This window comes from Mizuhopecten yessoensis, unplaced genomic scaffold (assembly GCF_002113885.1).
Source record: "Mizuhopecten yessoensis strain PY_sf001 unplaced genomic scaffold, ASM211388v2 scaffold10065, whole genome shotgun sequence".
Classification (NCBI taxonomy): Eukaryota; Metazoa; Mollusca; class Bivalvia; order Pectinida; family Pectinidae; genus Mizuhopecten; species Mizuhopecten yessoensis.
This window is the reverse complement of record NW_018408361.1, coordinates 57,010-82,542: the sequence shown is the minus strand read 5'-3', so window position 1 is coordinate 82,542 and position 25,533 is coordinate 57,010. Positions and strand designations below refer to the sequence as shown.

At 32.8% G+C, this 25,533-nt stretch overlaps 2 protein-coding genes across 2 annotated transcripts; both read right to left on the bottom strand.

The window, feature by feature from the left end:
- Window positions 1–5,598: 5,598 nt before the first annotated feature.
- LOC110459438 lies at window positions 5,599–15,966 on the bottom strand. Its single transcript, XM_021511693.1, has 2 exons — window positions 15,861–15,966; window positions 5,599–8,170 (listed from the first exon to the last, which is right to left on the bottom strand). The coding sequence occupies exon 2, from the start codon at window positions 8,088–8,090 to the stop codon at window positions 6,597–6,599; it is 1,494 nt and encodes a 497-aa protein (XP_021367368.1). The 5' UTR covers window positions 8,091–8,170; window positions 15,861–15,966; the 3' UTR covers window positions 5,599–6,596.
- A 5,155-nt stretch (window positions 15,967–21,121) lies between these two features.
- Window positions 21,122–24,519, bottom strand: LOC110459426 (receptor-type tyrosine-protein phosphatase alpha-like). The gene is made up of 5 exons (XM_021511662.1): window positions 24,364–24,519; window positions 23,406–23,528; window positions 23,002–23,153; window positions 22,363–22,498; window positions 21,122–21,603 (listed from the first exon to the last, which is right to left on the bottom strand). The coding sequence occupies exons 1-5, from the start codon at window positions 24,517–24,519 to the stop codon at window positions 21,535–21,537; spliced, it is 636 nt and encodes a 211-aa protein (XP_021367337.1). The 3' UTR covers window positions 21,122–21,534.
- Between the last annotated feature and the right edge of the window lie 1,014 nt (window positions 24,520–25,533).

Here is a 25,533-nt window from a genome sequence, read left to right as displayed (position 1 = left end):
TATATATATATATATATTATACATTGGAATTTGGGGTGGGTGAAGAGATGAAAGTATTTCGTATGTATTACCCCTTGTTTTGAGATGAAAGTACTAAAGACTCGTTAAGAATTTTTCTTTATATAATATTTATTCGTCCGTAAGGATCATTTTTCTGATTTATAATATATAGATATATATTAATCTTGCATATAAGAAATTGAAAAATAAATTAGTGTGCATTTTGAAAGCAGTACATTCAAATTAAAACCTTCCTTTCTATATAAAATGGGATAATGCATAGGTATGATTCGGGAGCGGTATAATTTCATTAATTTTGCATATATAAAAAGGAAACATACATTCATACATGTAAGTATGCGTTTGGATTGGAAAGCAGCATACTTTCAGTATATTTGAAGATATGCTATGACAAATTGGAAATATATACATATGTACATTTGGAAAAAAAGTATATTTCAAACACATATGTATACCTTTGGGAAGCTTTGTATTTTCAATACAACTTACGGCTTGGAATCATTCATGTGTATCGGTACATTGAAAAGCAGTATATTATCAGTACATGTAAGCAGAGACGTATATAATGTATTATACGTCTCTGATGTAAGGGTTAACATTTGAAAATTAACATATTTTCAGTACATTTGGAGATATTCTATGGAATGATAGCATAGTATACACGTGTGGAGAGCAATGTATTTGTAATGAAATTTACTTCTGGTATAAAATGGTATAATCCATAGATTTGCATTTGGAGAGCATGTTGAACTATGCATTAATATGCATGTGGAAAACAGTGTATTTTCAGCACATTTGAAGATATAACAAGAGGTAATATATACGAAGTAAGTATGCATTGAAAGAGCAGTATAGATTTACAGAAGAACTTCAGATACATTTTGGTGTAATACAGCACAAATGCATACTTTTGAAAGCAATGTGTACAAGTGCGATCGATCAGAGAGTTATCGCCCTTCGATTCGTACCCAACAGGAAACAACAATCATGGCGAGTGACACAGTGCCCGCAAGAAATGCTCTTATTATAGCTGGACTGACATTCGGCCTGGGTGTGTTGGTGGGATACAAGATCAAGACATATAGACTCAGGTATCTACAATGGAAGAAAAAAAAGCTTCTCAACCAACTCAACAAAACATGTGAAGACATTAATGTGGCATCATCATGATCTGATGTAATATTCAGTGCCGGCGTGAAAGTTTTGTATGTGAAGGGAGGCAACTCTCGAGGCACGTTGTCTCGAAGAAAGAGGTGTATTATATTGCTTGATGTTGGGATATGAATTTAAAATATACATTTACTGTTTCTGAAGCCTGTTTTAAATACATCTAAAGTGAAATAAGAGACGCATGAGTACCTTAAAACCAATCTGAATGAACGGAACACTTCANGCAGAGATGAATGAAATGATCCCCCCCCCCCCCACCCGGGCCCCCTTGTGATACCAATCACATACCATTGAATATTATGGTACTGTGATAAATGACGATTGAACTAGGCCATTTCCCTAGCGCGACGATACCACATCAGACAATATGGTAAAGTGATGACGGAGGCTGAACTATTTCAAGGACCTTTTCCAATTTCTTTTTGAATATTATCAAACTATTAATCCATGATTCATATTTAAATTTGGAAAGTGAATATGGCCTTGGTGCATTGTTCTGTTAATCTGTCCCCGGACACGCAGTGGATGCCATCCTGGATTGAAATTTGGAGCATATGTGACTCTGGCTCTTTTTTCACTCTATGACCCAAAATCATAGGACAGAACTATCAAAATTTAGAATTTCAATATTTGATTAATTTTCCTTATTATTACATTCATTAAGTAACAAAGTTTCAGAAAAACAACATCAGAAGATAATGATCTTCCATGCATTTATCTGGATGAGTCCATTATGGTCTACAGTGGTGAAAGGGATTTAGTTAAAAATGTCCACTTGAATCTTGTGACTTTTATATGATAATATATGTGATCAATAATTGATGAGATATATTTCGAGTAAGGCTGGTGTTTTATGACATGATGCTATTTTAGGTATGTAACCATTTATGGAAATAAAACAAAATGCTCAATAGGCCTGTGTCACTCACCTGTTGCCCAGTATTCAACGCTTTTCGAGAACACAATTCACATTTGTGACCTTTAGAATGCACTAAAATTAATGTTTTTCAAAAAATAATTTTGATAGTAAGAAAGCTTACACACCTGTATGTATACATAATGTTATTAATCCTTTTAGTTAATTTTTAAGATTTATTCTCCATTGAGTTGATATTGTTAAACATATCCCTCATTGAGTTAACTAAATATAGATCCATTTCCTTCTGAGTTTGATTTCATATCTAAATGTATCCTTCATCAAGTTGATTTTATATAGAGATATTCCCTGTTGATTTTATATAGAGATATTCCCTGTTGATTTTATATAGAGATATTCCCTGTTGAGTAAGTTTTATGTAATGATATCTGCTGTTGATTTGAATTTTGATTTGATAAAGATATATCCCCCTATGAGTCGATTTCATACTTCGATATAAACATCATTGAGTTAATTTTAATATAAAGATATCCCCAATTGAGTTGATTTTTATATAGATACATCCACCATTGAGTTAATTTTTATATAGATACATCCACCATTGAGTTAATTTTTATATAGATACATCCACCATTGAGTTGATTCAATATCTAGATATATCCCCATTGAACTGAACTTATGATATATCCACCACATTGAGTTGATGATACATAGATATATCCCCTAGTACTGAATTGATTTCATAACTAGGAATATCTTCCATTGGGTTGATTTTATAAATATATCCCCGTATTGAGTTGATTTTTTATTAGGATTTATCCCCCACTGAATTGTTTTATTAGATATATTCCTAATTGAGTTGTTTTTATTTTGATATACCCCTCTTATATTAATTAATTAGATATACACCCCCCCCCCCCCCCATGCTGGGATGAAGGACTACCAAGTTTGTTCAAATGAATGACCTTGACCCACTTGCAAGGTCACAGGGGTTCAATGTCGTAAAATCTTCAAACCACTTCTCAATAACCAAAAGGTCCAGAGTACTGATATTGGGCCTGTAGCATGCTGGGATGAAGGGGTACCAAGTTTGTTCAAATGAATGACCTTGACCCACTTTCAACCTAATGTCCCTGTTCGACATTCAAGGTCACAGGCATCATATGTTTAAATCTTTTAATAGGTTCTTATGAATCAAACACTGATATTCTGCCTGTAGCTGTATTTTAGTCCACTTTTAAGATTAAAAGTGTGAGATTAATACCAGGTGAGCGATGCAGGCCCATTGGGCCTCTTGTTTTTTAGAGATATCCTCCATGAGGCGATTTCATATATAGATATATACTCCATTGAGTTCATTTTATAGATATTTACCCTTTAAGTTGATTTTGTATCTAGAGATATCACCCATTGAGTTGATTTTATATCTAGATATATCTCCCATGGAGTTGAGTTCATATCTAGATATAACCTCATGGAGTTGATTTCTTTTAAAATATATCCCTGTTGAGATGATTTTATAGATATACCACCCCTTCCTAGTTGATTTTATATAGGTATATCCCTCGTTGAGATTGTTTAAAGATATATGCTTCTTTGAATTGATTTCATATCTAGATATATCTCCCATTGAGTTGATTTTATAAACAATCCCCCTTGATACGTTTTTATCTAGGTAAATAAAATAGATATCATCTGTTGAGTTGATTTCATATCATGATATATTCCAATAGCGTTGATTTCATATATTATATCTCCTATGGATTTGATTTTATATCAAGTATCCCCATTGAGTTGATTTTATATAAAGTGTCATCGTCTGAGTTGTTTTTATATAGAGTATGTCCCATTGAGTTTATTTTATATCAATATATAATCTCCATTGAGTTGATTTTATATAGAGCTATCCCCCATTGATTTGATTTCATATACATTTTCTCCATTGAGTTGATTTTATATAAAGAGTCATCCACTGAGTTGTTTTTAGCTCACCTGCCCTAAGGCATCAACTTTTTACTTTGAACAACTTCTTTTCAGTAACCAAAAGGCCTAGGATGATGATACTTGGCCAGTACCATGCTGGGATGAAGAGCTACCAAGTTTGTTCAAACAAATGACCTTCATCCATTTTCAAGGTCACAGGGGTCGAATATGTTAAAATCTTTGAACGACTTCTGAATAACCAAGAGGCCTAGCTAAGGTGATGATATTTGGCCAGTAACATGCTGGGATGAAGGGCTACCAAGTTTGTTCAAACAAATGACCTTCATCCATTTTCAAGGTCGCAGAGGTCAAATATGTTAAAATCGTTGAGCGACTTCTGAATAACCAAGAGGCCTAGGGTGATGATATTTGGCCAGTAGCATGCTGGGATGAAGGGCTACCAAGTTTGTTAAAACAAATGACCTTCCTCCATTTTCAAGGTCGCAGAGGTCAAATATGTTAAATTCGTTGAACGACTTCTGAATAACCAAGAGGCCTAGCTAAGGTGATGATAATTGGCCAGTAACATGCTGGGTTGAAGGACACCAAGTTTGTTCAAACAAATGACCTTCACCCATTTTCAAGGTCGCAGAGGTCAAATATGTTAAAATCGTTGAGCGACTTCTGAATAACCAAGATGCCTAGGGTTATGATATTTTGCCAGTTAGATGCTGGGATGAAGGGCTACCAAGTTTGTTCAAACAAATGACCTTCACCCATTTTCAAGGTCACATGGGTCAAATATGTTAAAATCTTTGAACGACTTCTGAATAACCAAGATGCCTAGGGTGATGATATTTGGCCAGTAACATGCTGGGTTGAAGGACACCAAGTTTGTTCAAACAAATGACCTTCATCCATTTTCAAGGTCAGAGGGGTCAAACATGTTTAAAACTTGTAAACAACTTCTTCTGAATACCCAAGAGGCATAGGATAATGCTCAAATATGTTTAAATCTGTAAATGACTTGTTCTGAATATTCAAAAAGTCCAGGGTAATGATATTTTGCCAGATGACGGAAGGCTATACACCTTGTTCAACTTAATGTCCTTGTTTGACTTTCAAGGTCACAGGCGTCATGCGTTTAAATCATTTAATAAATTCTAATGAATCGAACACATATATTTTGCCTGTAGCTGTACATTAGTCCACTTTTAAGATTACAAGTGTGAGATTAATACCAGGTGAACGGTTCAGGCCCATTGGGCCTCTTGTTATACAGAGTATCTCCCATTGATTTGATTTAATATACATTTTCTCCATTGAGTTGATTTTATATTGATATATCCACAATTGATTTTATTTTTATAGGTTTATCCCCCACTGAGTCGATTTCATATCTTGATATTTGACTTCCAATTGAGTTAATTTTATATATCCTTCATTGAAATGAATTCATATAGCGATATCCTCTGTCAAGATGATTATATATATCCTCCATCAAGTTGTTTTTTTATAGAGCTATATCCTCCAGTGAGTCAATTTTATATCGAGATATCCTCCATATCTATTTTTAGAGATATCCCCCCCCCCCCCCTGCTACTGAATTTGGTTTACGACGATTTGAAAAAGATATAAAAAAAATAAGTGTACTTCATGTCAGTCTTTGGTGTCATATCTAAAATGCAAGGTGCTGTTTCAGGAGAAAAGAATAAATGCGTTCAATTTCAAGAATATTCTTTTATTCAGTAAACAAGCATACAACATTCATATACATGTAGCACGGAGAGTTTTTGCCAAAGAAAAAACTCAAAAGAAACGTATGTACATGAAAACATAAGTTATTTTTATTTAAATAAAACGTTCAATCTTCGAGACATTTAACGTTTCTTATCAACGTCAATTATATACAAACGAAATTGAATTTACAAAGGGCAAACAGACTTTTACTCCAGCAATCGGAAACCGTCGACACGGTCGGTAAGCGAGAAAATATTTTATGGAAAGTGCCGACGGTTACCGACGTCCTTACGCCGGACACGTTCATTGATTGAAACTATTTTGTTTGTACATAATACACAATGGGACTGAAGTTTTCCCAACTGATCTACGTCTTCTCCAAAAAAACCCATTTCAAAGATGATACCTCAACGATATCACATGACGATAAATTAAAACAGATCCATTCTATCTGAGATTGATGTAATCCGTCCCGAATGTTCTTGTTAGCATGACAACTCCTTTTATCCATCTTTTAAATATATATTAATAGCCTTAATGCCACTATACTAGTGAAATATATACTTGGATAAGTCCAGGTGCCCATGAATTACTAGTATTTCGACGTCACATCCGGGTCAGTAGACATGACGTCATGATATCAAGAGTTGGGTAGTGGCCGATCTAGAGTTGTCAGTGCATTGAAAACGGTATATTCTGTGTCATATAAGTTAATTCTTACTTTACATTCCCAAAAGGGAACATGTAAACTAAATATCATTTGAATGGGAAAGTCAGGCGTGTGGCAAATATGTCCGGATCTGCAGCGATCCCATGTCACTGTTTTCGATTATACAAAAATACTGTTCTTTGTACAGAGAGATACCTAGTATAGGTGCATATGATGATACCAAGAACAGGGATCTCCTCCATGTCTGCAAGTGCCATCCGCGTGGTTAATGTAACCTATGTAGTAAGGATTAGAGCTTGTGAATTTGAATTGCTCATCTTTTAGTTTGCAGCTATCGAACGTCACAATGCCGTCATTAGGAACAGCCAGGTTGCTGTAAGACTGTAACAGGAACATGACCACGCTCTCCGTGTAATCCGTTGTCAGGCCAATACTGCTGTTTCCGCACATCACCCCTGATACATACCTCCTTCCTACATCTGTCAGATTATCGAAGCCTATTCCAGTAGGTGATGCGTAATCAGTATTTAGGGTAGTGTAGACGTCGGATTCAGTATTTTCAGTAGGTTTACAGTATCCATATGCCCGCAATAAAGAACGGATCGGTGTTTGAAGCCACGTGGGGTGTCTGCAAATAATTGAAAGCGTATTGGCTTCAACAGTTCCCGTCCACGTGCCTTGAACGGAAAACCAGTGGCTTGTGGCCTGGTTGAAGGTACACTTTTGTCGGTGCAGTGCAGCTGCAACCACTAAATTCCCCATAGAATGTGAAAATATCACCGTGTTCGTTATAGTTCCATTGGTGGCAGCCACATCACAAAAGTGCTGGTGTATCTGGCCCTCATCCCAGCCATTGTCTTTGCTGTTATAGACAAGGAATTTGTGCGAAGCACAATTCGAAGTGTAATTACGTACGTCCCCCCAATATTCGGAGAAATCTGGTAGAACATCGTTACCAGAAGCATTATTACCAGCTCCATGTACAAACAAACACGTGGTGGGCGACATCCCGGAATCCCTTTTGGTTTTCACTGGAAGATGGTATTCTTTGCTGTAATTCTTTTGTCTGAGATCGCGACACGGGCCATTCAGTACATCTGATCTTATATGAATATTTTGGTTATCAGTTCTTGTCCAGCTTGTTATCGAAGCACGACGCTTTTGATGCATTACATACTCCAACTGATTGTCATTTGTGCAGATTTCAATGATATCCTGCTTGTATGTGGTATACCAGATGTCCCCGCGACATCCGTCTGACTGCTTACCTCTTGACCAACTGTCAACTGTCAAGATGTGCTGAAGAACATCTACCCATTTTGGCAGAGTAACGTCCTCGATACAGAATGCTACGGAACTATTAACGTAAGAAATACCGACAGTCGCTTTATCTTCTACCTTGATGAAAAACAGTTCGTAAAGGGAGTCGTCGTCCGATGAAAACACGTCAGTATGATGGAAATTCATTTTCCTTGCAGCCGGATTCCATTCGATTTTCAGAGATGTCTTTTTGGATCCAAAGTTATTACGTTCAGTTGTTTCAATGTCTAACGATGCGCTTAATGATACATCAAATACGTCACTTGGCTGTTTATCATCAGCTGAAGTTTTGGCAAACAGAATGCCAACGATCCCAAGCAGACACACAGCTGCTAAAACACACAACGCGAAAAAGTGGTATTGATTCATAGCTGTGCGCTTGTACACAGCAGAAAGCTTGATGCCTGAAGATTCACTTTAGAATCCTGATGTTTAGCTGATTCGTCAACCTGGGAAAAGATAATGTAATCTTTATTAATTGTCAGACTTTCTCTAGAAATAATTTGACGACACTTTGTTTTTATGGGATTATGGCTACTTGTTTATATTTTTTGGCTATAGTTGAAGAGCTTAGAAATTCTAGGTGTCTCAAATATACCCATAATATGACAAACTGCTTGGCAATTTTGCGTTATCAGCTATTCCAGTTTTTTTATTGATAAAATACTTCCATACAAATCATTTCCCGAGACGAACCATCATATACGAACACTCTCAAAATATACACTATTTGCTGAAACAGTGATAAGAATATATTTTAATGAATTATTGACCTTAGGTCATATGCCGCAACGTATATTATATTAGTTTTGAAATATGTAATATGTCAATCATCAAATGACTGCAAGAGTTGGGAATTAATTATAATCTTACGATATAGATTATATCTTAGTATTCTTAACTCGACTGGAAGTTGAAGGATGCTTATAGACAAATTTGCTGTCTTGATGAGAGAAAGAAAGAAGTGGGATGTTATGCAACGATTTCTTACCCAAAGCAGGATTTCTCACTGAGGTGAGAAGTCGCGTTTGGTGATAAAATCTGGCGTCGCAGGTTTTTTTAAGCTTTGTTATATGAAGGATATTTTACCTTAATTAACAAGGGACTGTTTTTGGGTCAAGAGTCAAGAAGAAGAAATTGAATAGATATTTCTTTTTTAGATATGTTCTAACATTTTAAAAATTGCGGAAAATTACTCCAAACTCTAAGGTGAAAATGAAACGTAACACTAGGTTTGATAGGGCAGTGTTGTGTTCTGCTTTGTGAAATAACTTGCCATCCAAATTCTTGATAAAATTGAAATCTTCTAGTACTTTGTTTCCTGTGTAAAAATGGTTTTGTAAAAGGAAATCCGTGTACTTGTTAAAAAAAGCTATAAACCTTTTTCTATAATGAGCAAATTACCTAAACAATGTTGGTTCGTTTTGGCTATTTCAAGTGTACTGTAAATTGGAAAATGCCATTTGGTTGGTCGTTCAGTAAAACTTTCGATTAATATTGCTAACATACAGATTTCTGGTTGACTTGCAGTGGAATTAAGATGTTGAATTTCAGGGTTAACAGTACTTGTCTTATGCATAGCTGTTATATGTTTTATGTTATTTATAGTAATTGTATGTTTTTTTTTATTTATTAATAAACTTTTAGGTTTTGCATGATAATTGTTTGTCTTATGTCATTTATAGGAATTGCATGTCTTATGTAATTTTTAATAATTACATGTCTTGTGTTATTTATAATAATTGTTTGTCTTTTGTTATTTGTCTTGTATTTTTAATATTAATGGTATGTCTTATGTTATTTATTGTCATTGTGTCTAATGTCATTTATTATAGTTATATGTCTTATGTTATTTACGAAATACCTGTATGTCTTATGTGTAATAACTAACTGTCTTGTGTACAATAACAATATCTTATGTATAGTAACTGTATGTCGAATAACTGTGTCTTTTGTAAAATAACTATGTCTTATGTATAATAACTATCTGTCTTATGTACATTAACTATGTGTCTTATGTACAATAACTATCTGTCTTATGTACAATAACTATGTCTTATGTATAGTAACTGTATGTCTTATTTATAATAACTATGTGTCTTATGTACATTAACTATGTGTCTTATGTATAATAACTATGTCTGATGTATATTAACTGAATATCTTATGTACAATAACTATGTGTCTTATGTAAAATAGCTATTTATTGTCATTGTGTGTAATGTCATTTATTATGGTTATATGTCTTATGTTATTTGTAATAACTGTACATCTTATACGTAACAACTGTATGTCTTATGTACATTAACTATGTGTCTTATGTATAATAACTATGTGTCTTATGTATAATAACTATGTCTTATGTATAATAACTATGTGTCTTATGTACAATAACTATGTCTTATGTATAATAACTGTATGTCTTATGTACAATAACTATGTCTTATGTATAATAACTGTATGTCTTATGTACAATAACTATGTCTTATGTATAATAACTGTATGTCTTATGTACATTAACTATGTGTCTTATGTATAATAACTATGTCTTATGTATAATAACTATGTGTCTTATGTACAATAACTATGTGTCTTATGTATAGTAACTGTATGTCTTATGTACTTTAACTGTGTGTCTTATGTATAATAACTATGTGTCTTATGTACAATAACTATGTCTTATGTATAATAACTATGTGTTTTATGTATAGTAACTGTATGTCGAATAACTGTGTCTTTTGTAAAATAACTATGTCTTATGTATAATAACTGCATGTCTTATGTACATTAACTATGTGTCTTATGTACAATAACTATGTCTTACAATGTATGTATAGTAACAATATGTCTTTTGTATAATAACTATATGTCTTATGTACAATAACTATGCGTCTTATGTATAGTAACTGTATGTCTTATTTATAATAACTATGTGTCTTACGTGTAATAACAAATTTCTTGTGTACAATAACTCTGTCTTATGTATAATAACTGTATGTCTTATGTATAATAACTCAGTCTTATGTATAGTAACTGTATGTCTTATGCATAATAACTATGTGTCTTACGTGTAATAACAAATTTCTTGTGTACAATAACTCTGTCTTATGTATAATAACTATGTGTTTTATGTATAGTAACTGTATGTCGAATAACTGTGTCTTTTGTAAAATAACTATGTCTTATGTATAATAACTATGTGTTTTATGTATAGTAACTGTATGTCTTATTTATAATAACTATGTGTCTTATGTACAATAACTATTTATTGTCATTGTGTGTAATGTCATTTATTATAGTTATATGTCTTATGTTATTTGTAATAACTGTACATCTTATACGTAATAACTGTATGTCTTATGTACATTACCTATGTGTCTTATGTATAATAACTCAGTCTTATGTATAGTAACTGTATGTCTTATTTATAATAACTATGTGTCTGTTGTATAATAACAATGTGTCTTATGTACAATAACTGTCTTATGTATAATAACTGCATGTCTTATGTACATTAACTATGTGTCTTATGTACAATAACTGTCTTATGTATAATAACTATGTGTTTTATGTATAGTAACTGTATGTCTTATGCGTAATTACTATGTGTCTTATGTATAGTAGCTGTATGTCTTATGTACTTTAACTGGGTGTCTTATGTATAATAACTATGTGTTTTATGTATAGTAACTGTATGTCTTATTTATAATAACTATGTGTCTGTTGTATAATAACAATGTGTCTTATGTACAATAACCATGTGTCTTATGTACAATAACTGTCTTATGTATAATAACTATGTGTCTTATGTATAATAACTCAGTTCTTATGTATAGTTACTGTATGTCTTATGCATAATAACTATGTGTCTTATGTATAATAACTATGTCTTATGTATAGTAACTGTATGTCTTATTTATAATAACTATGTGTCTTATGTATAATAACTATGTGTCTTATGTACAATAACTATGTCTTATGTATAATAACTATGTGTCTTATGTATGGTAACTATATGTCTTATGTATAGTAACTGTATGTCTTATGTACATTAACTATGTGTCTTATGTATAATAACTATGTGTCTTATGTACAATAACTATGTCTTATGTATAATAACTATATGTCTGATGTATACTTATTGCTCGCGACGTTCTTAAACTGGATAAGCGATCGATGATTCACGTGAAATTGCGCGATAATAGATAACAGCAATCTACCGGATTTTACATTAATGTACAAACAAATTGTTATTTATAGCAAAACTGCAATTATATGCATATAGATCAGTCTACAAGGATTACCCAAACACAGTTGTATATGCCATTGATCTAAGCGATCGTTTTTTTTTTGTTTTTTTTTGCTAACAAATCCGTTAGTGAAAGGGCTTAATATAAGTTATTTAACTTGTTCCCAACTCCCATTGAATATAAATTACAATAAATTATGTTTAAATCAAAACAAATCCGTCACTTTCCTTTCAAACAGCATAGTATCAGTAAAGACGCGCGTTTGTTATAACATTCACTTCGCTTGAAGTATTTGCTACGTCATTCCACAATCAAGTTTAAGTATCCATCAAATACCGTCATAAACACCACTCATAAATACACTTATGTAAGGCCAATAGGGAGTCAGCTAGCTAAGTGTTTGTGGTAAGGTTTTACAGAAGTAACGAGGTCAGACTTGTAACATGATGGGCCACATCAAACAGCTCGCAATAATTACGTGTAGCAATCCCTCACGCTATCGTCGTAATTTCACAATAGCATTGATGTCAAAATCTTTATGCTCATTAGGATATTACATGATTTTACTAGACATGTAAATTAGATGCAAAAAGTTTATTAAATATTTTTAATGGAAATATTGTGTAGTGTTTGTTGTAGTTTTATTTCCTTTTTCAAAACGTTATAGATATTTGTTTATCAACGATTCAACTTTGGTCACCAAATTTCTGTTGGTATGAAGTTTTATTAACAAATGTTAAACCTGCATACAAACAACCAGCCTTATATTAATCGATTTCTCCGTATTACATTAAGCTAGCTTATGGTGTTCAATCGCACCGATTTAGAAATGGTTAATACTGAGCCGCAATTTTGTGCTACAATACAAAATGCTTATAAGGAGTGCATTATCGGAAAATAAAGCAAAATATTTCTCTTCGCAGACATCATTCAGTTATTTAATAAATATAAATATGAAAAAAGTTTATGCTTTAAGTACATAACGTAAAGCATCAAGTTCAGTGTTACTTATAACACAACAATATAAATATATTTTGGAAGATGGGAAAACCCTACATATAAAGATTTAAAATGGTCTTAGACAAATGTAAACATGTTTAGAGTTTTGTATGGATATATAACAAACGACAATACAGAATGGAGATAAAAACAATAAAGGAAAAAATAATATACATTGTACAAGAAATCTGTCTTTATTTGTCTTACGATATTATAACATGATATACCTCATTATTTCTAAAGCAGGATTTGAAACAGGGTCCCGTGTTATCCCAATAAAATTTTGAAACAATTTAAGGCTACGATAAGAAAAGTTTTATGGAACTAGAAAAAATATGTGCAAGAAATGGTGTCTGATCTTGATACTTGACTTTTGAAAAAAGGATGCTGCCATGTCACAAGAAGCTTTACAGTTGAAAAAAAAAAGATTGAAATTATTTTTATTTTGTTTAGGTGATAAGCTTCATCTTTAAAACCGAAATCAAGGGCAATTAAATCACCTTTCAAAGTAATGATAAATAATGTTTTTGTGTTTAAGTCCTTGATTTAGCAACAAAAGGCACGTGTGTGTTACAGCGTGACAGTCTTTAAGTGTCTACCATGTCCTTAAGTCAAGTGTGTTTCTTAATCTTCTGAAGTTATAACAAACAGGCTGTTTTACAAAACCAGGATATATACACTTCTAGCAATTTCGAAGTTCCGTGTAAACCCGGAACTAGGGTTTTATCAAAGCACTTATCATGCATAAAAGTGAGTATTGTTAGATGAAGAACAAGTGACGTGACGATAAATCTCATAGATAAACTAGGAAGAGTACCGATACTGAAACAAACTCACACATAAGACTATGAAAGAGATATGTGAAAAATCGGTATAACGAATATTGACAAAATGTTCAAGCGGAAGGATCATTATCGTTTAATTATACAGGAACGTTCATGTAGAGAAAACATTTAGCTGCCTTTAGCTGTCTTTTTCTTGTCTTTCTCATTACCCATTCGCCTATGGCAAGCTAAGTTACCTTGATGATCTAATTTTATAATTAAGCCATTCGTTTGCGCTAGCATTTTTCACGTATTGTCTCTATGTTGTCTTCGTTTCACAACAAACTGGGTATTTCTTTAATTTCTGACCATGCGGTCGGTGATTCTATTTTGTTCATTTAACCTATATATATGTTGGAGGGAAACTTTACAGTCGCCACATACTATAAACAATGGCGTAATGCTTTATACGAAAATAAACAATCAAATTCTCAAATTTATCGAAATCGTTCGTGAACACATGAAATCAGCATTTGACAGATTCACAAACACTTTTTCAAGGCATCTTCGACTTAAACTCACGGAATAGCGGTATATTCTGACCGTGAGCCTGACACGTTTTAAGTAGATATAGAGGTAAAAACGAAACTTTCTTGCTGACTCGCTAGCAAATCATCAAACATATACCATAAAAAATGCCGGGACCCCTTTTTCGACAAATGAAACCAGTCTCGCTTGCGCGCTTGTCTACATTTGTGAGGGAGGTTTTTGATTTGGGAAGAGCGTTGCCCGTGCATGGTCTATTGAAATTTTTTACACGCAAGGGTATGGTCTGCCGTCCAATATATAAAACATGGTTATTAACCAACGAACAGGGTCGTTAGAACGCAAACTTAGTTGAATTCACGTTACATGTACATTGTATATGCAGAGAGCTCATTCAGGACATATATGGATGAGAAGTAATATGAGTTAATTGATTAACGTAACTGTTTTAATATTAAAACATTAAACAGCTACTTCGTATTACTTTTGTTTGGTACCCTATATCTCTCACTAAAAGTTCACCATATAAAAAGGTATAGTATTCTCCAACGGGAGATTATCCGCCCTTTGTATGTTTTATGCACACAAAGCGACCCTATGAGGTATTTAGTGTAAAAATAAAATGACGGAATATCATAAACCATGAAAGTAACCACAAGCCTTGGTTCACTAGTGAATGTAATGAAAAACAAAAGCGTATGACGATGCCAAGATTATGTGCAGAAACATCAAATCTCAGGTTAAATGAGACAGAAGAAAGGTAACAAAATTAGGTACGAGAGGAAAAAACATTGAAATTTCCGAAAATAAACTTGAGGGTAAAACCTCAGCTCAAATATTGATATATATATATATATATATATATATTTATCATATATTTTAAGATAATGCGTGAACGTTAAAAATGAAAATGAAACAATTTTTATCAACCATATTTCAGCATAATTTAGTGACGTCTTGAATGAAATTAAGAATATACATTGTAATATATTTGCACGCACATTTTAAATAAAAAAGTTAATTTCTAAAAAAAAGTAATTTCATAATTTTGGATTTCGTCTTGTTTCTCTCCATCAATGCGTTGAAAAACGGTGGTCATTACGATGATATGCAGTCGTCAATCTAAGCGTATATGATTCTATAACTAAATGTGAAATAATAGAAAAAAAGAGTCTTTGAAATAACAACTATTATTTTGACACCAACAAAATACCAGTTTTCAATTCTGACATCATTATTAATTACTACCCCAAGCAACGGAGAAAAAAATAGTACAGCTCGATATCATTTTGTTGCAAATAAATATGAATAAGTAAATGAATGAATGAATGAATAAATAAACAAATAATTTTTAGAAAAAATGGATATTTCCACCGAGTACCTCATAAAAGAAATGCAACGTTTTCTTAGCTGTAAAAAACTTTAACTATAAAACTATATGTGTACTATTATACTGTTTTCAATATTACTAATATTAATACTAATATATACTAAGAACATTTATTTCTAATGTCTAGTGTTATTGTAACATGATATTTTAAATAAAAAATGAATTAAAAATGTACAGAAAAAAACCTTACCTGTAAGTGTTTTTAAAATATGACAACAAAGTGGGCTCTTTACGGTATTAAGTCCCGGTAGACTACTCGTCAGGTGTTGCCAATCCGTTCTTCAATATGACCACGAACTCACCATTAACTTATATATATATGTCAAAGTCTTTTATCATTGGTTCACAAACTAACCAATAGGCGACGCCTGACGTATACAAGGAACTGTCTTAAGGGTCCTTGCTAATACCATCAAGCATCCCATTAGGTTAGGCTGCAGTAGCGTTCTAATGCATTCGATTGGTTTACACAATACCCAATGTACTTAGCTTAATACTTCTGAAGGAATCAAAACGTGCTATGTTTCCTTCAAAGATAAATTAATATGTATAGTAGTCTCTTAATAAAATAGCTCTCGTTCACTTTTAAAGCTTTATTCATTTTGTTTGTTTGTATGAAAGTTTCGAAACGTGTTTAGTATGTTTCTCGACTGTAATAGTTCTAAATGTTAATCTCCTGACAACTATATTCATCATTTAAAAACAGAAAACACCAGAAAATATTTCATATTTAATAAAACAGGATTTCCTTAATTTGCTCAATCAAAGGTTCACGATTAGCTATTTGATTGGTTGAAGACATAAACAACCTACCAATCGCAATGCTGATCATCAAACAAAGCATTACTCCGAGATTACAGGCCTACCGTATACTGGGACATTTTTGCTAGTTCGATTTGTGTGTTTTCGCTCTCCGCAAAAAGGACGAATTTATTATGACGACGAATATAAGTACACATCATACCCTATAAATGTATTGCACGTGAGGGAAGACGTTTACAGTGAAGGGCGAATATTTGATTGAGTGAAAGTTCCCCGGTATTCAGTAGTCAACTTGTGTAGTCCGTAAGGTGACTGACGCGAAAAGGGACTTTGATCATATGACAAAATTCGATAGTGCTGAAAAAAATGCGGTATGGAGAAGGTAACTTTTTGATTACGAAGATGGCAGGATTATACTTTTTGATTACGAAGATGGCAGGATTATACTTTTTGATTTAGAAGATGGCAGGATTATACTTTTTGATTAAGAAGATGGCAGGATTATACTTTTTGATTTAGAAGATGACAAGATTATACTTTTTGATTTAGAAGATGGCAGGATTATACTTTTTGATTTAGAAGATGGCAGGATTATACTTTTTGATTTAGAAGATGGCAGGATTATACTTTTTGATTTAGAAGATGGCAGGATTATACTTTTTGATTTAGAAGATGGCAGGATTATACTTTTTGATTTAGAAGATGGCAGGATTATACTTTTTGATTTAGAAGATGGCAGGATTATACTTTTTGATTTAGAAGATGGCAGGATTATACTTTTTGATTTAGAAGATGGCAGGATTATACTTTTTGATTTAGAAGATGGCAGGATTATACTTTTTGATTTAGAAGATGGCAGGATTATACTTTTTGATTTAGAAGATGGCAGGATTATACTTTTTGATTTAGAAGATGGCAGGATTATACTTTTTGATTTAGAAGATGGCAGGATTATACTTTTTGATTTAGAAGATGGCAGGATTATACTTTTTGATTTAGAAGATGGCAGGATTATACTTTTTGATTTAGAAGATGGCAGGATTATACTTTTTGATTTAGAAGATGGCAGGATTATACTTTTTGATTTAGAAGATGGCAGGATTATACTTTTTGATTTAGAAGATGGCAGGATTATACTTTTTGATTTAGAAGATGGCAGGATTATACTTTTTGATTTAGAAGATGGCAGGATTATACTTTTTGATTTAGAAGATGGCAGGATTATACTTTTTGATTTAGAAGATGGCAGGATTATACTTTTTGATTTAGAAGATGGCAGGATTATACTTTTTGATTTAGAAGATGGCAGGATTATACTTTTTGATTTAGAAGATGGCAGGATTATACTTTTTGATTTAGAAGATGGCAGGATTATACTTTTTGATTTAGAAGATGGCAGGATTATACTTTTTGATTTAGAAGATGGCAGGATTATACTTTTTGATTTAGAAGATGGCAGGATTATACTTTTTGATTTAGAAGATGGCAGGATTATACTTTTTGATTTAGAAGATGGCAGGATTATACTTTTTGATTTAGAAGATGACAAGATTATACTTTTTGATTTAGAAGATGACAAGATTTTCCATTTTTATCGATAGAGGAAATCACACCACTTAATTAAAATCTTACCAAATACAGGGTAATGATAAAGATACCGATCTCGCCTGGTTTTCATAAATAATGTTTTATCAACGGTACTGTTAGTAGTTTCTAAACCAAGATATTATCATAACCTCTTACCACCGGTTTTTAATTAGGTTTCATACGTAACGCCGTATATTCCATTTCCACCTTGCACAGTACAATAACTTATTCCAACTATACGCATTCGTTCTTTTATTATCTTATTTCAAGAAATGCAAACGAAACTGATGAGGATTATTCTCGGTTTTTGCAATACATGTATTTTGATGTTTGCTTTTTCAAATTGTATTCCCAATTGTATAACTAACACAAACGAATATAAAAGAAAATACGCCAAATTGAATAAATGTTTTTTTATTATTATTATTAAAGAAAAAAATATATACTACACAAAAAGGCCAATGGGCCTAAACGGTCACCTGAGTTGTAATACAATTGTGATTATACGACAAAAATAATATTACTCATAATTCTAATATGGCTTTTTGAGAGCGGATGCACTGACATGATGACGGCTGGAAGTGACCAAAAGATACTATGTATGTCTATATAGGGATATTGTCAGAAAAAAATGAAATAATAAAATAATATAATATAGTAAAATTTAATCCCTCCTCAGGGCAGAATCGTTGACCTGGGGGTTACTTTCTCCCTAGGGGAGAATTTGTGGTCTTGCGGATACCACTTAACTGCAATCACATGATAATAAGTCCAACCAAGTTTGAATTATTTCCCACTGAAAAGAAGAGTGACAATTTTGTTAAATCACTAAGGACCTCTCCGTCCATAAATTATTTTTATCCAATCAAATCTTGGTCTGGAGATGAAGATTGTTTAAATTTTAGCCATTTTGACTATTTTGTCAAGCCTCTCAGGCCCAAGGGGTGAATCAGGGTATTTATTAAATGTATGACATAAACACTTTTGGTGTACTTTTGTTTTAATGAAACCTCCCTGAAAAATTATTCTAATCATTTGAATGTTTATGGAGAAGAGGTCAAAAATGCGAATTGTTTACGGACGCATGACACACGACGACAGACAAAAGACGATTGTAATAGGTCACGAAGTCTCTGGTGACCTAGTTAAAACAAATATTATCATAGTTATTAAGATTTGCATGCAATACATATATTTTAATTAAGTTTAAATTACATATTTCGAATTGAAACACCTCGTTACAACAATCTAAGATTGTCGTTGTTCCAATCACTTACTCGTTAGAACAAGAAAGCGGTTTTTTTCTTTTAGCCACAAATAGCACAAACAACGTGATAAAAATGTCAAAGGATAACGTCAGGCTTCAACAATTGGTACAGTTTTGAGTTTTACAATGGTATCTAAAAATTAAGATCTTGTATCTTGAATGTTTCTTGATTCTTGACATAGACAACCCCTGGTGGTTCATTCTCAGGAAAAACAGTTTTGATTCAAAGTGATTTGTTTCTGAAAATAGAACGTTAAACTCGAAGTAATTATTTGTCCGGTTATTGTCCATGATTTGTTCCTAAATTTGTACACCATAGCACAGGTTATGAAACTAAACACAACATTTAAACATGCTTACTATTAACCCCTTCAAAATGCCCCAAAATTTCCTGGACGTACGACGTTTTTCCTGGGTTTTTTTTTGTAGTCTTTAAATGTTCCTGAAAACAACACTGTTCGATGGAAATGCTGATAAATATATCTTTTGTTATACTGTAAGAGGAAAATGCTCAAATTTAATTTTAAAGTACTATTCGAACCAATTTAGTATACCAATTGTGGTGGCGTGACGTTAATTAAATACTCCGTCAGAGGAGAATGGTATAATATAAACACAATAAAGTAATGGTATCGTTATGGAATAGCTATGTTGCCAAATTTGAATTGTTAGCAGTAGTGAGCAATATCATGTAATACTAACGGAATTGCAAGACAATTTTCAAAGAAATATTTCACCGTAACTACCCTGTTTAAAATTGCTTCTTAGCTCAATCTAAATTTTGAAATGTGTCTTAATATTGAAAATTGCACAATAACTAGATATTCCTGTAAGGAACCTTATTATTTTTACTTTACATTATTATTTGTGTATTTTTAATTTGTTTAGAGATTGTGAACGAAACATTTAGCCGAATATCACTATTCCTTTTTTTGTTTTCTTTAATAGCCAATTCTTCTCAGAATAACTCAACAAACTTTTTTTCAAATCAACATATTTCTCTATATACAACATATAACTTTTTATTTTAGCACTGTAAGAAGGCGGAGTGCGAGGCGCTATACCCACTTGACATACAACAGCCATAAACAGTTTGTTTCATTATAAAATATAGTTAGCATGCAGTGTACATGTAAAGTTAAAATATTAAATATTTACAGTTATACATAATAAATATACATTGATGGCATTTAAAACTCTTAAAGCAAACTGTATCAATCCGCGCTGTCGTGGAAACACTTTAAACATGTTTACATTATCTGTCTATCTATGATAAAGACTGATATCTAAATGTATTGATCCAATTGTTTCTTAACATGATAGACTCAACCTGTCTCAGGTAATACACGCATGGGTTATATATTTTGCCAAAAACTTTTACTCCGATCCATATTTGTGAACGTTATTGCACACAACTGTACAATGATGCACCAATATCTACCAGTTTAGCGTTAGCAGACAAAACACATCGTTTGAAGCTGAACATGCGTGTTAATTAGGATATCATTAATAATTACAGAAACAAATACAGATATACTGTATGATAAAATCAACATCTTCCAGTAATTACAGGCATATTATAGGTTAAAGAAAACTTGTATCAAAGCAAGCAAAAAATGAATAATGACAAAAATAAAAAAAATGGAATTTAATAAAAATATAAAGTGTTAAACTAGAACTAATTGTAATGTAGATAATAAACTTGAAATACGCAAATCTCATTGACTAATGACTGCGAGCCCAATAGAACACTTTTTCTCATTCTCCAGCTTATATTATATACTATTCAAGCGACAGAACGGAATAAAGAAATATATATCAAATATGGGACAAACATGACGTTGCGTCAAACGAATTGAGAAAATATAAAGACGGAAGATTTTGATGTAATGTAATTGGAAACTAAAAATGTGATTTATCCGCATTATCGGAAGAAAAGGGTTCATTTTTATTCGGATTTTAGCCAATTTGGGAAATTTTCGGGTAGAATATCCTATGTTTTACTCCTGTGCATGAAAGCGTCGTTTCACTTCCTCCCACATATCTGTTATTACAGGAATAATCCGTAGTGAATGGGCACACCGGTAACTACTAAAAAAAGTGTCAGTACATGGTTAGCAGTACATGTAGCAAGTGTTCTGTTGTACAAGTCTTACTTTATGAACACACATCTGTAGCCGCTACTCCGATTCCAACACATTTCTCAGTTACTGTATCAGTCTACTGATTAGATAATAATCCTCCTCAGTTAGTTGATGTAAACTTCAGTGGCCTCCAGGTAATCTTTGAGAATCGCATAGCAGAACTGATACTGGTCCTGTGAATGAACAACACCGTTACAGTTATCTCATCGTACATTATCACGGATCTCATGAAATTCTTAAATACAGAGGTCTTTACATTTTAGTTCTATTATTATACATATCTGAATATGGAAGTTGTCGGTCGCTTGAAAAATCCCTGTAGCGTACCTATGCTTGCTCTAGATCCAACACAATATGGAAAGCATAACACCATCTTCCATATCCATAAGGGAGGATATACATGATTGAACGGAATGTTTGAAATTATCATATTGGAACTATACAGATAAATAACATATCCCACGAATCGTGTTACTAGTATGCAAATTACAAATACAAACTGTTCAATCTGTTTGCTTCCAGAATTAGAACAGCTACTGGTAATTTGATACAAATGTTCCTCTGTTTTTACTTTGTTCAGTTTTTGTACAGCCAAATGCAAGATAGTCAGATAGAAAAAAAACAACCTCACACTATTAATCAATTGATCGATTGATTTTAAACTATTCACAATTTTATTTTAACGATACTACTTAGCGTCACATTGGCATATGTTTAAAGATAGTGTCACAGCCAAATCACGTAACACCAATAGCGTTTACGATACTAACGGCTGGTTCATATAGTGAATATACAATGCCAATGTAAACCACATGACTTAACGTTAGCGGCTAATGTTAGTTAAATGTCTTAACATGAATATATCAGACGTATCACGTTTGGTATAAAGATATGCAAATAAGATAAAAAAAAAATCTGAATCATTGACTTACAAACGAGCTTAGAAACTCTGGTCGTCTGAGGAGAAGCTGTCGTGCGGCCTTAAATACATCAACCTCCTCGTCCATCTTTAGCTGGTCCCGAGTGTTTGCCATGAGGCAAAATAGCCCACACTGTGTTGTTCCATCTCTGTCAGATGCCGAAGTTATTGATTATTAAATGAATATATAATACAGAACTACCAATTACAGATCAAACAACCAGAGACAAAGTAGTTCATAGTGTCTCTTTCAATTGCTATCAGACAGGTATCGCTTTGAGAATGAACTAGTATTTCAGAAGACTCTAGTAAACCAACAATCTACATCAGTAAAGTTATCGCTTTGAAAATGAACTATCATTTGAGAAGACTCTAGTAAACAAACAATCTACATCAGTAAAGTTATCGCTTTGAGAATGAACTAGCATTACAGAATTATTAAGGAAGTAAGTGCGTGAATTCATGCAATATTATTCTATAATTATTCAAATTTCGGGGAGACTGATGTGGTTAAATATGAAATGATGTAATTGAAAAAACTCATCGTTGGAACAAAATAAGGTTTTGATACATTTCAAACATATTACATCCAAAATGACATATAAATCATTTATATCACGACAGCCTTGAAACCTATATATTTATAACTCACCCGCACGTCACTATAACAGGTTTATTGTCATTAGACCGACGCCTGCTTTCCACCTGCTCAAGAAGATGAAGGATGGATTGTTTCGACGGAGGAACCTCCATTGTCCATTCCTTCATTTGGAAAAGTCTTGCACTATGTGCAGTTTTTTCATTCTGTAATGTTTATATCGTGACTTTACAAAATTATGTTAATTTAAATTGCACAAACTTACTGTTATAATTGAAATAGGCAAAACTTGCAATTCATCATGAGAATGTTTACAATTGATATTCAAATAAACAAAATAAAATAATAAATTAACAACTTTAGAAATGCATCCAGACATCCTTTTCTTATTCTGACCAATGCATACTCTACTACAACGGAAGAGCTTTCATTATTATTTGCATAAAACAAAAGTTTACCTTCCGATTTACTAATACATCAATCACATCCACGCCATTGACCTCCGTCGATGTCCCATTTTGTTTCACGTTGAAGTCATTGATGCTAACATCTTCTTCGTCGGCAGGTATCCACTGTGCAAGCTGCCAAATGATGAATGAACTCAATGAATAAAAAAATATGTTCATTGTTAAATGAATCCTATATATTACATGCAGATATGGAAAAAATTGTCGCACACCAACGCTTAACATGCAGTGCACCTGCTAAACGAGTGATACAAATAGGACATGCCACATTAATCATTACTATCTCTCATTTTCATAACTATCTGTCCCACATAAAATCCGTTTCGAATAGTTTCCTCTACAAACAAAACCTTATGTAAAGTATATTATTGACAAAACGTAATTTTGGAAACAAAATAATACAAAAGATGAAACAAGGGAATAAACAACACTGTTGGTAGTGTATCAGCCAATGTCTGGAAGACCGTAGGTTCGAACCCCGCAGGCAGTAGAGTGTGGTGATGCCCTTCATAGAGGCCCGTTACGCTGGCTGTATACTTACTATTGAAGTTGGGTTTGGATAGGGGTAAAAGGGTTTGAAATGATGTATTCGGAATAAGATTCACCAGTTTGATATGAATAATAAAAACAAAGTTTGTTTTGAACACAAACAGGATATTTTTCTAAATTCCTGTTTGTGTTTTACACAAGCCTTTATGATATGATGAAATATTCAAATGGTATGGCGCTATATAGAAATACAGATCCGAAACGAAACGAACACTCATTGCATTTTGAGTAAGACATCACTGACATATGCTTCTTACGACAATTATTTGGAATTCCATTTTTAAGTAAGGCGAGTCATTTCTCTGAAAATATAATATAATAAATATATACGAGTTTAGTTACTTAAATTTCTTCTTATTCTTGATTTGATTTATACGTAATATACAAGGTTTAAGCTTGCCTGTCTGGGGTCTCCTAGTATGACGACAGTGTCAGATTTGTAGTCCATCACTAGGGTCCAAAAGTCTGCTCTTGTGTCCGCCAGGGGAAACTGAGTGACTATGTATCCTTGCTGGCCAGTGTAGGACTGAAACAGTGTAATGCATTTCGTTAACATTCTTATTCTCTTGCAACTGGATGAAAGGTGTAAGTTTAGTCTAGTAAATTTTGATTTGACAAGTACAAATAAAAATATGTTTGTTAGGAGAAATGTTATATTTATTCTTCGGTGTTCTTCGCTGATGTTTGATGTAAACAAATAATTTTTCAATATCGATTCCATTTACAAAATATGTTATGAACTTGTGATTTTTTTTTATATACAGAGTGACTTACCTGTGTTTTGACAGCATTGATATAATCGATGCTATTTGAAGCGTACGACTTCAGGCAGGCTCTAAATCTGTCCACTGTAAGTAAAATCGTTCATAACATGAACTCACTTATCATTGCTTCATCATCAGAATTCAAACTAAAAGTTATTAAGCATAATATCATGCATTGCAAACACCAAAGGTAATGAAAAGTTATAACATGTTTTTCTAATTTTCCGAAATAGAGAACAATCACTGTCTAGCGTGTACATTAGGATTTCTATTTAGATTGTATTTTCAGAAACAATATTAAAATTGTTCTTATTACAATGCGCCTCCATATTCTAATTCAATTGTTTTAAGTAATAACCGTGTTCATGAACTTAACTGTTTTACATAAACACAAACCGGTTTTACTACTAGCAGCGGGAAATGCTGAATTTTGCATTGTGAATGATATCGTTGAATAGGGTATGCAATAAGAAATTCAACTGTAAGCTACACACCTGCCAATATTCGCATTGCTCTGTTTTTTGTTCTGTTTTCGGGAAGTAAAGAAGCTCGGAAGTCCTTTTCTACTTTGTAATCAGGCTTTTGGTCCCACATCAACTGAAAATTAACATCGATTTTTAAGAAATTATCATTACAAGTGTGTTCACGCGACTTATGCAACAAGGATATAAGAAAATGTCGTGAAAAAGTAATAAAAGAAGGTAGTTTTTGAATTTCAAGTTACACATTTCATCATAACATGCCTTTTTCACATGATGCCTCGTTTTCATTTCACCATGATGTAGTAATTTCGCGACGTGACATAT

What these genes read in the sequence shown, in the direction of transcription:
- LOC110459438 (XM_021511693.1), bottom strand. Translation starts at nt 8,090, where the DNA reads ATGAATCAATACCACTTTTTCGCGTTGTGTGTTTTAGCAGCTGTGTGT.
- LOC110459426 (XM_021511662.1), bottom strand. Translation starts at nt 24,519, where the DNA reads ATGTTAACGAAATGCATTACACTGTTTCAGTCCTACACTGGCCAGCAA. An exon ending in ATGTATTAGTAAATCGGAAG is followed by an intron (nt 23,154 to 23,405) that starts GTAAACTTTTGT and finishes TAAACATTACAG; the next exon opens with AATGAAAAAACTGCACATAG. An exon ending in CCTGTTATAGTGACGTGCGG is followed by an intron (nt 22,499 to 23,001) that starts GTGAGTTATAAA and finishes GGCATCTGACAG; the next exon opens with AGATGGAACAACACAGTGTG.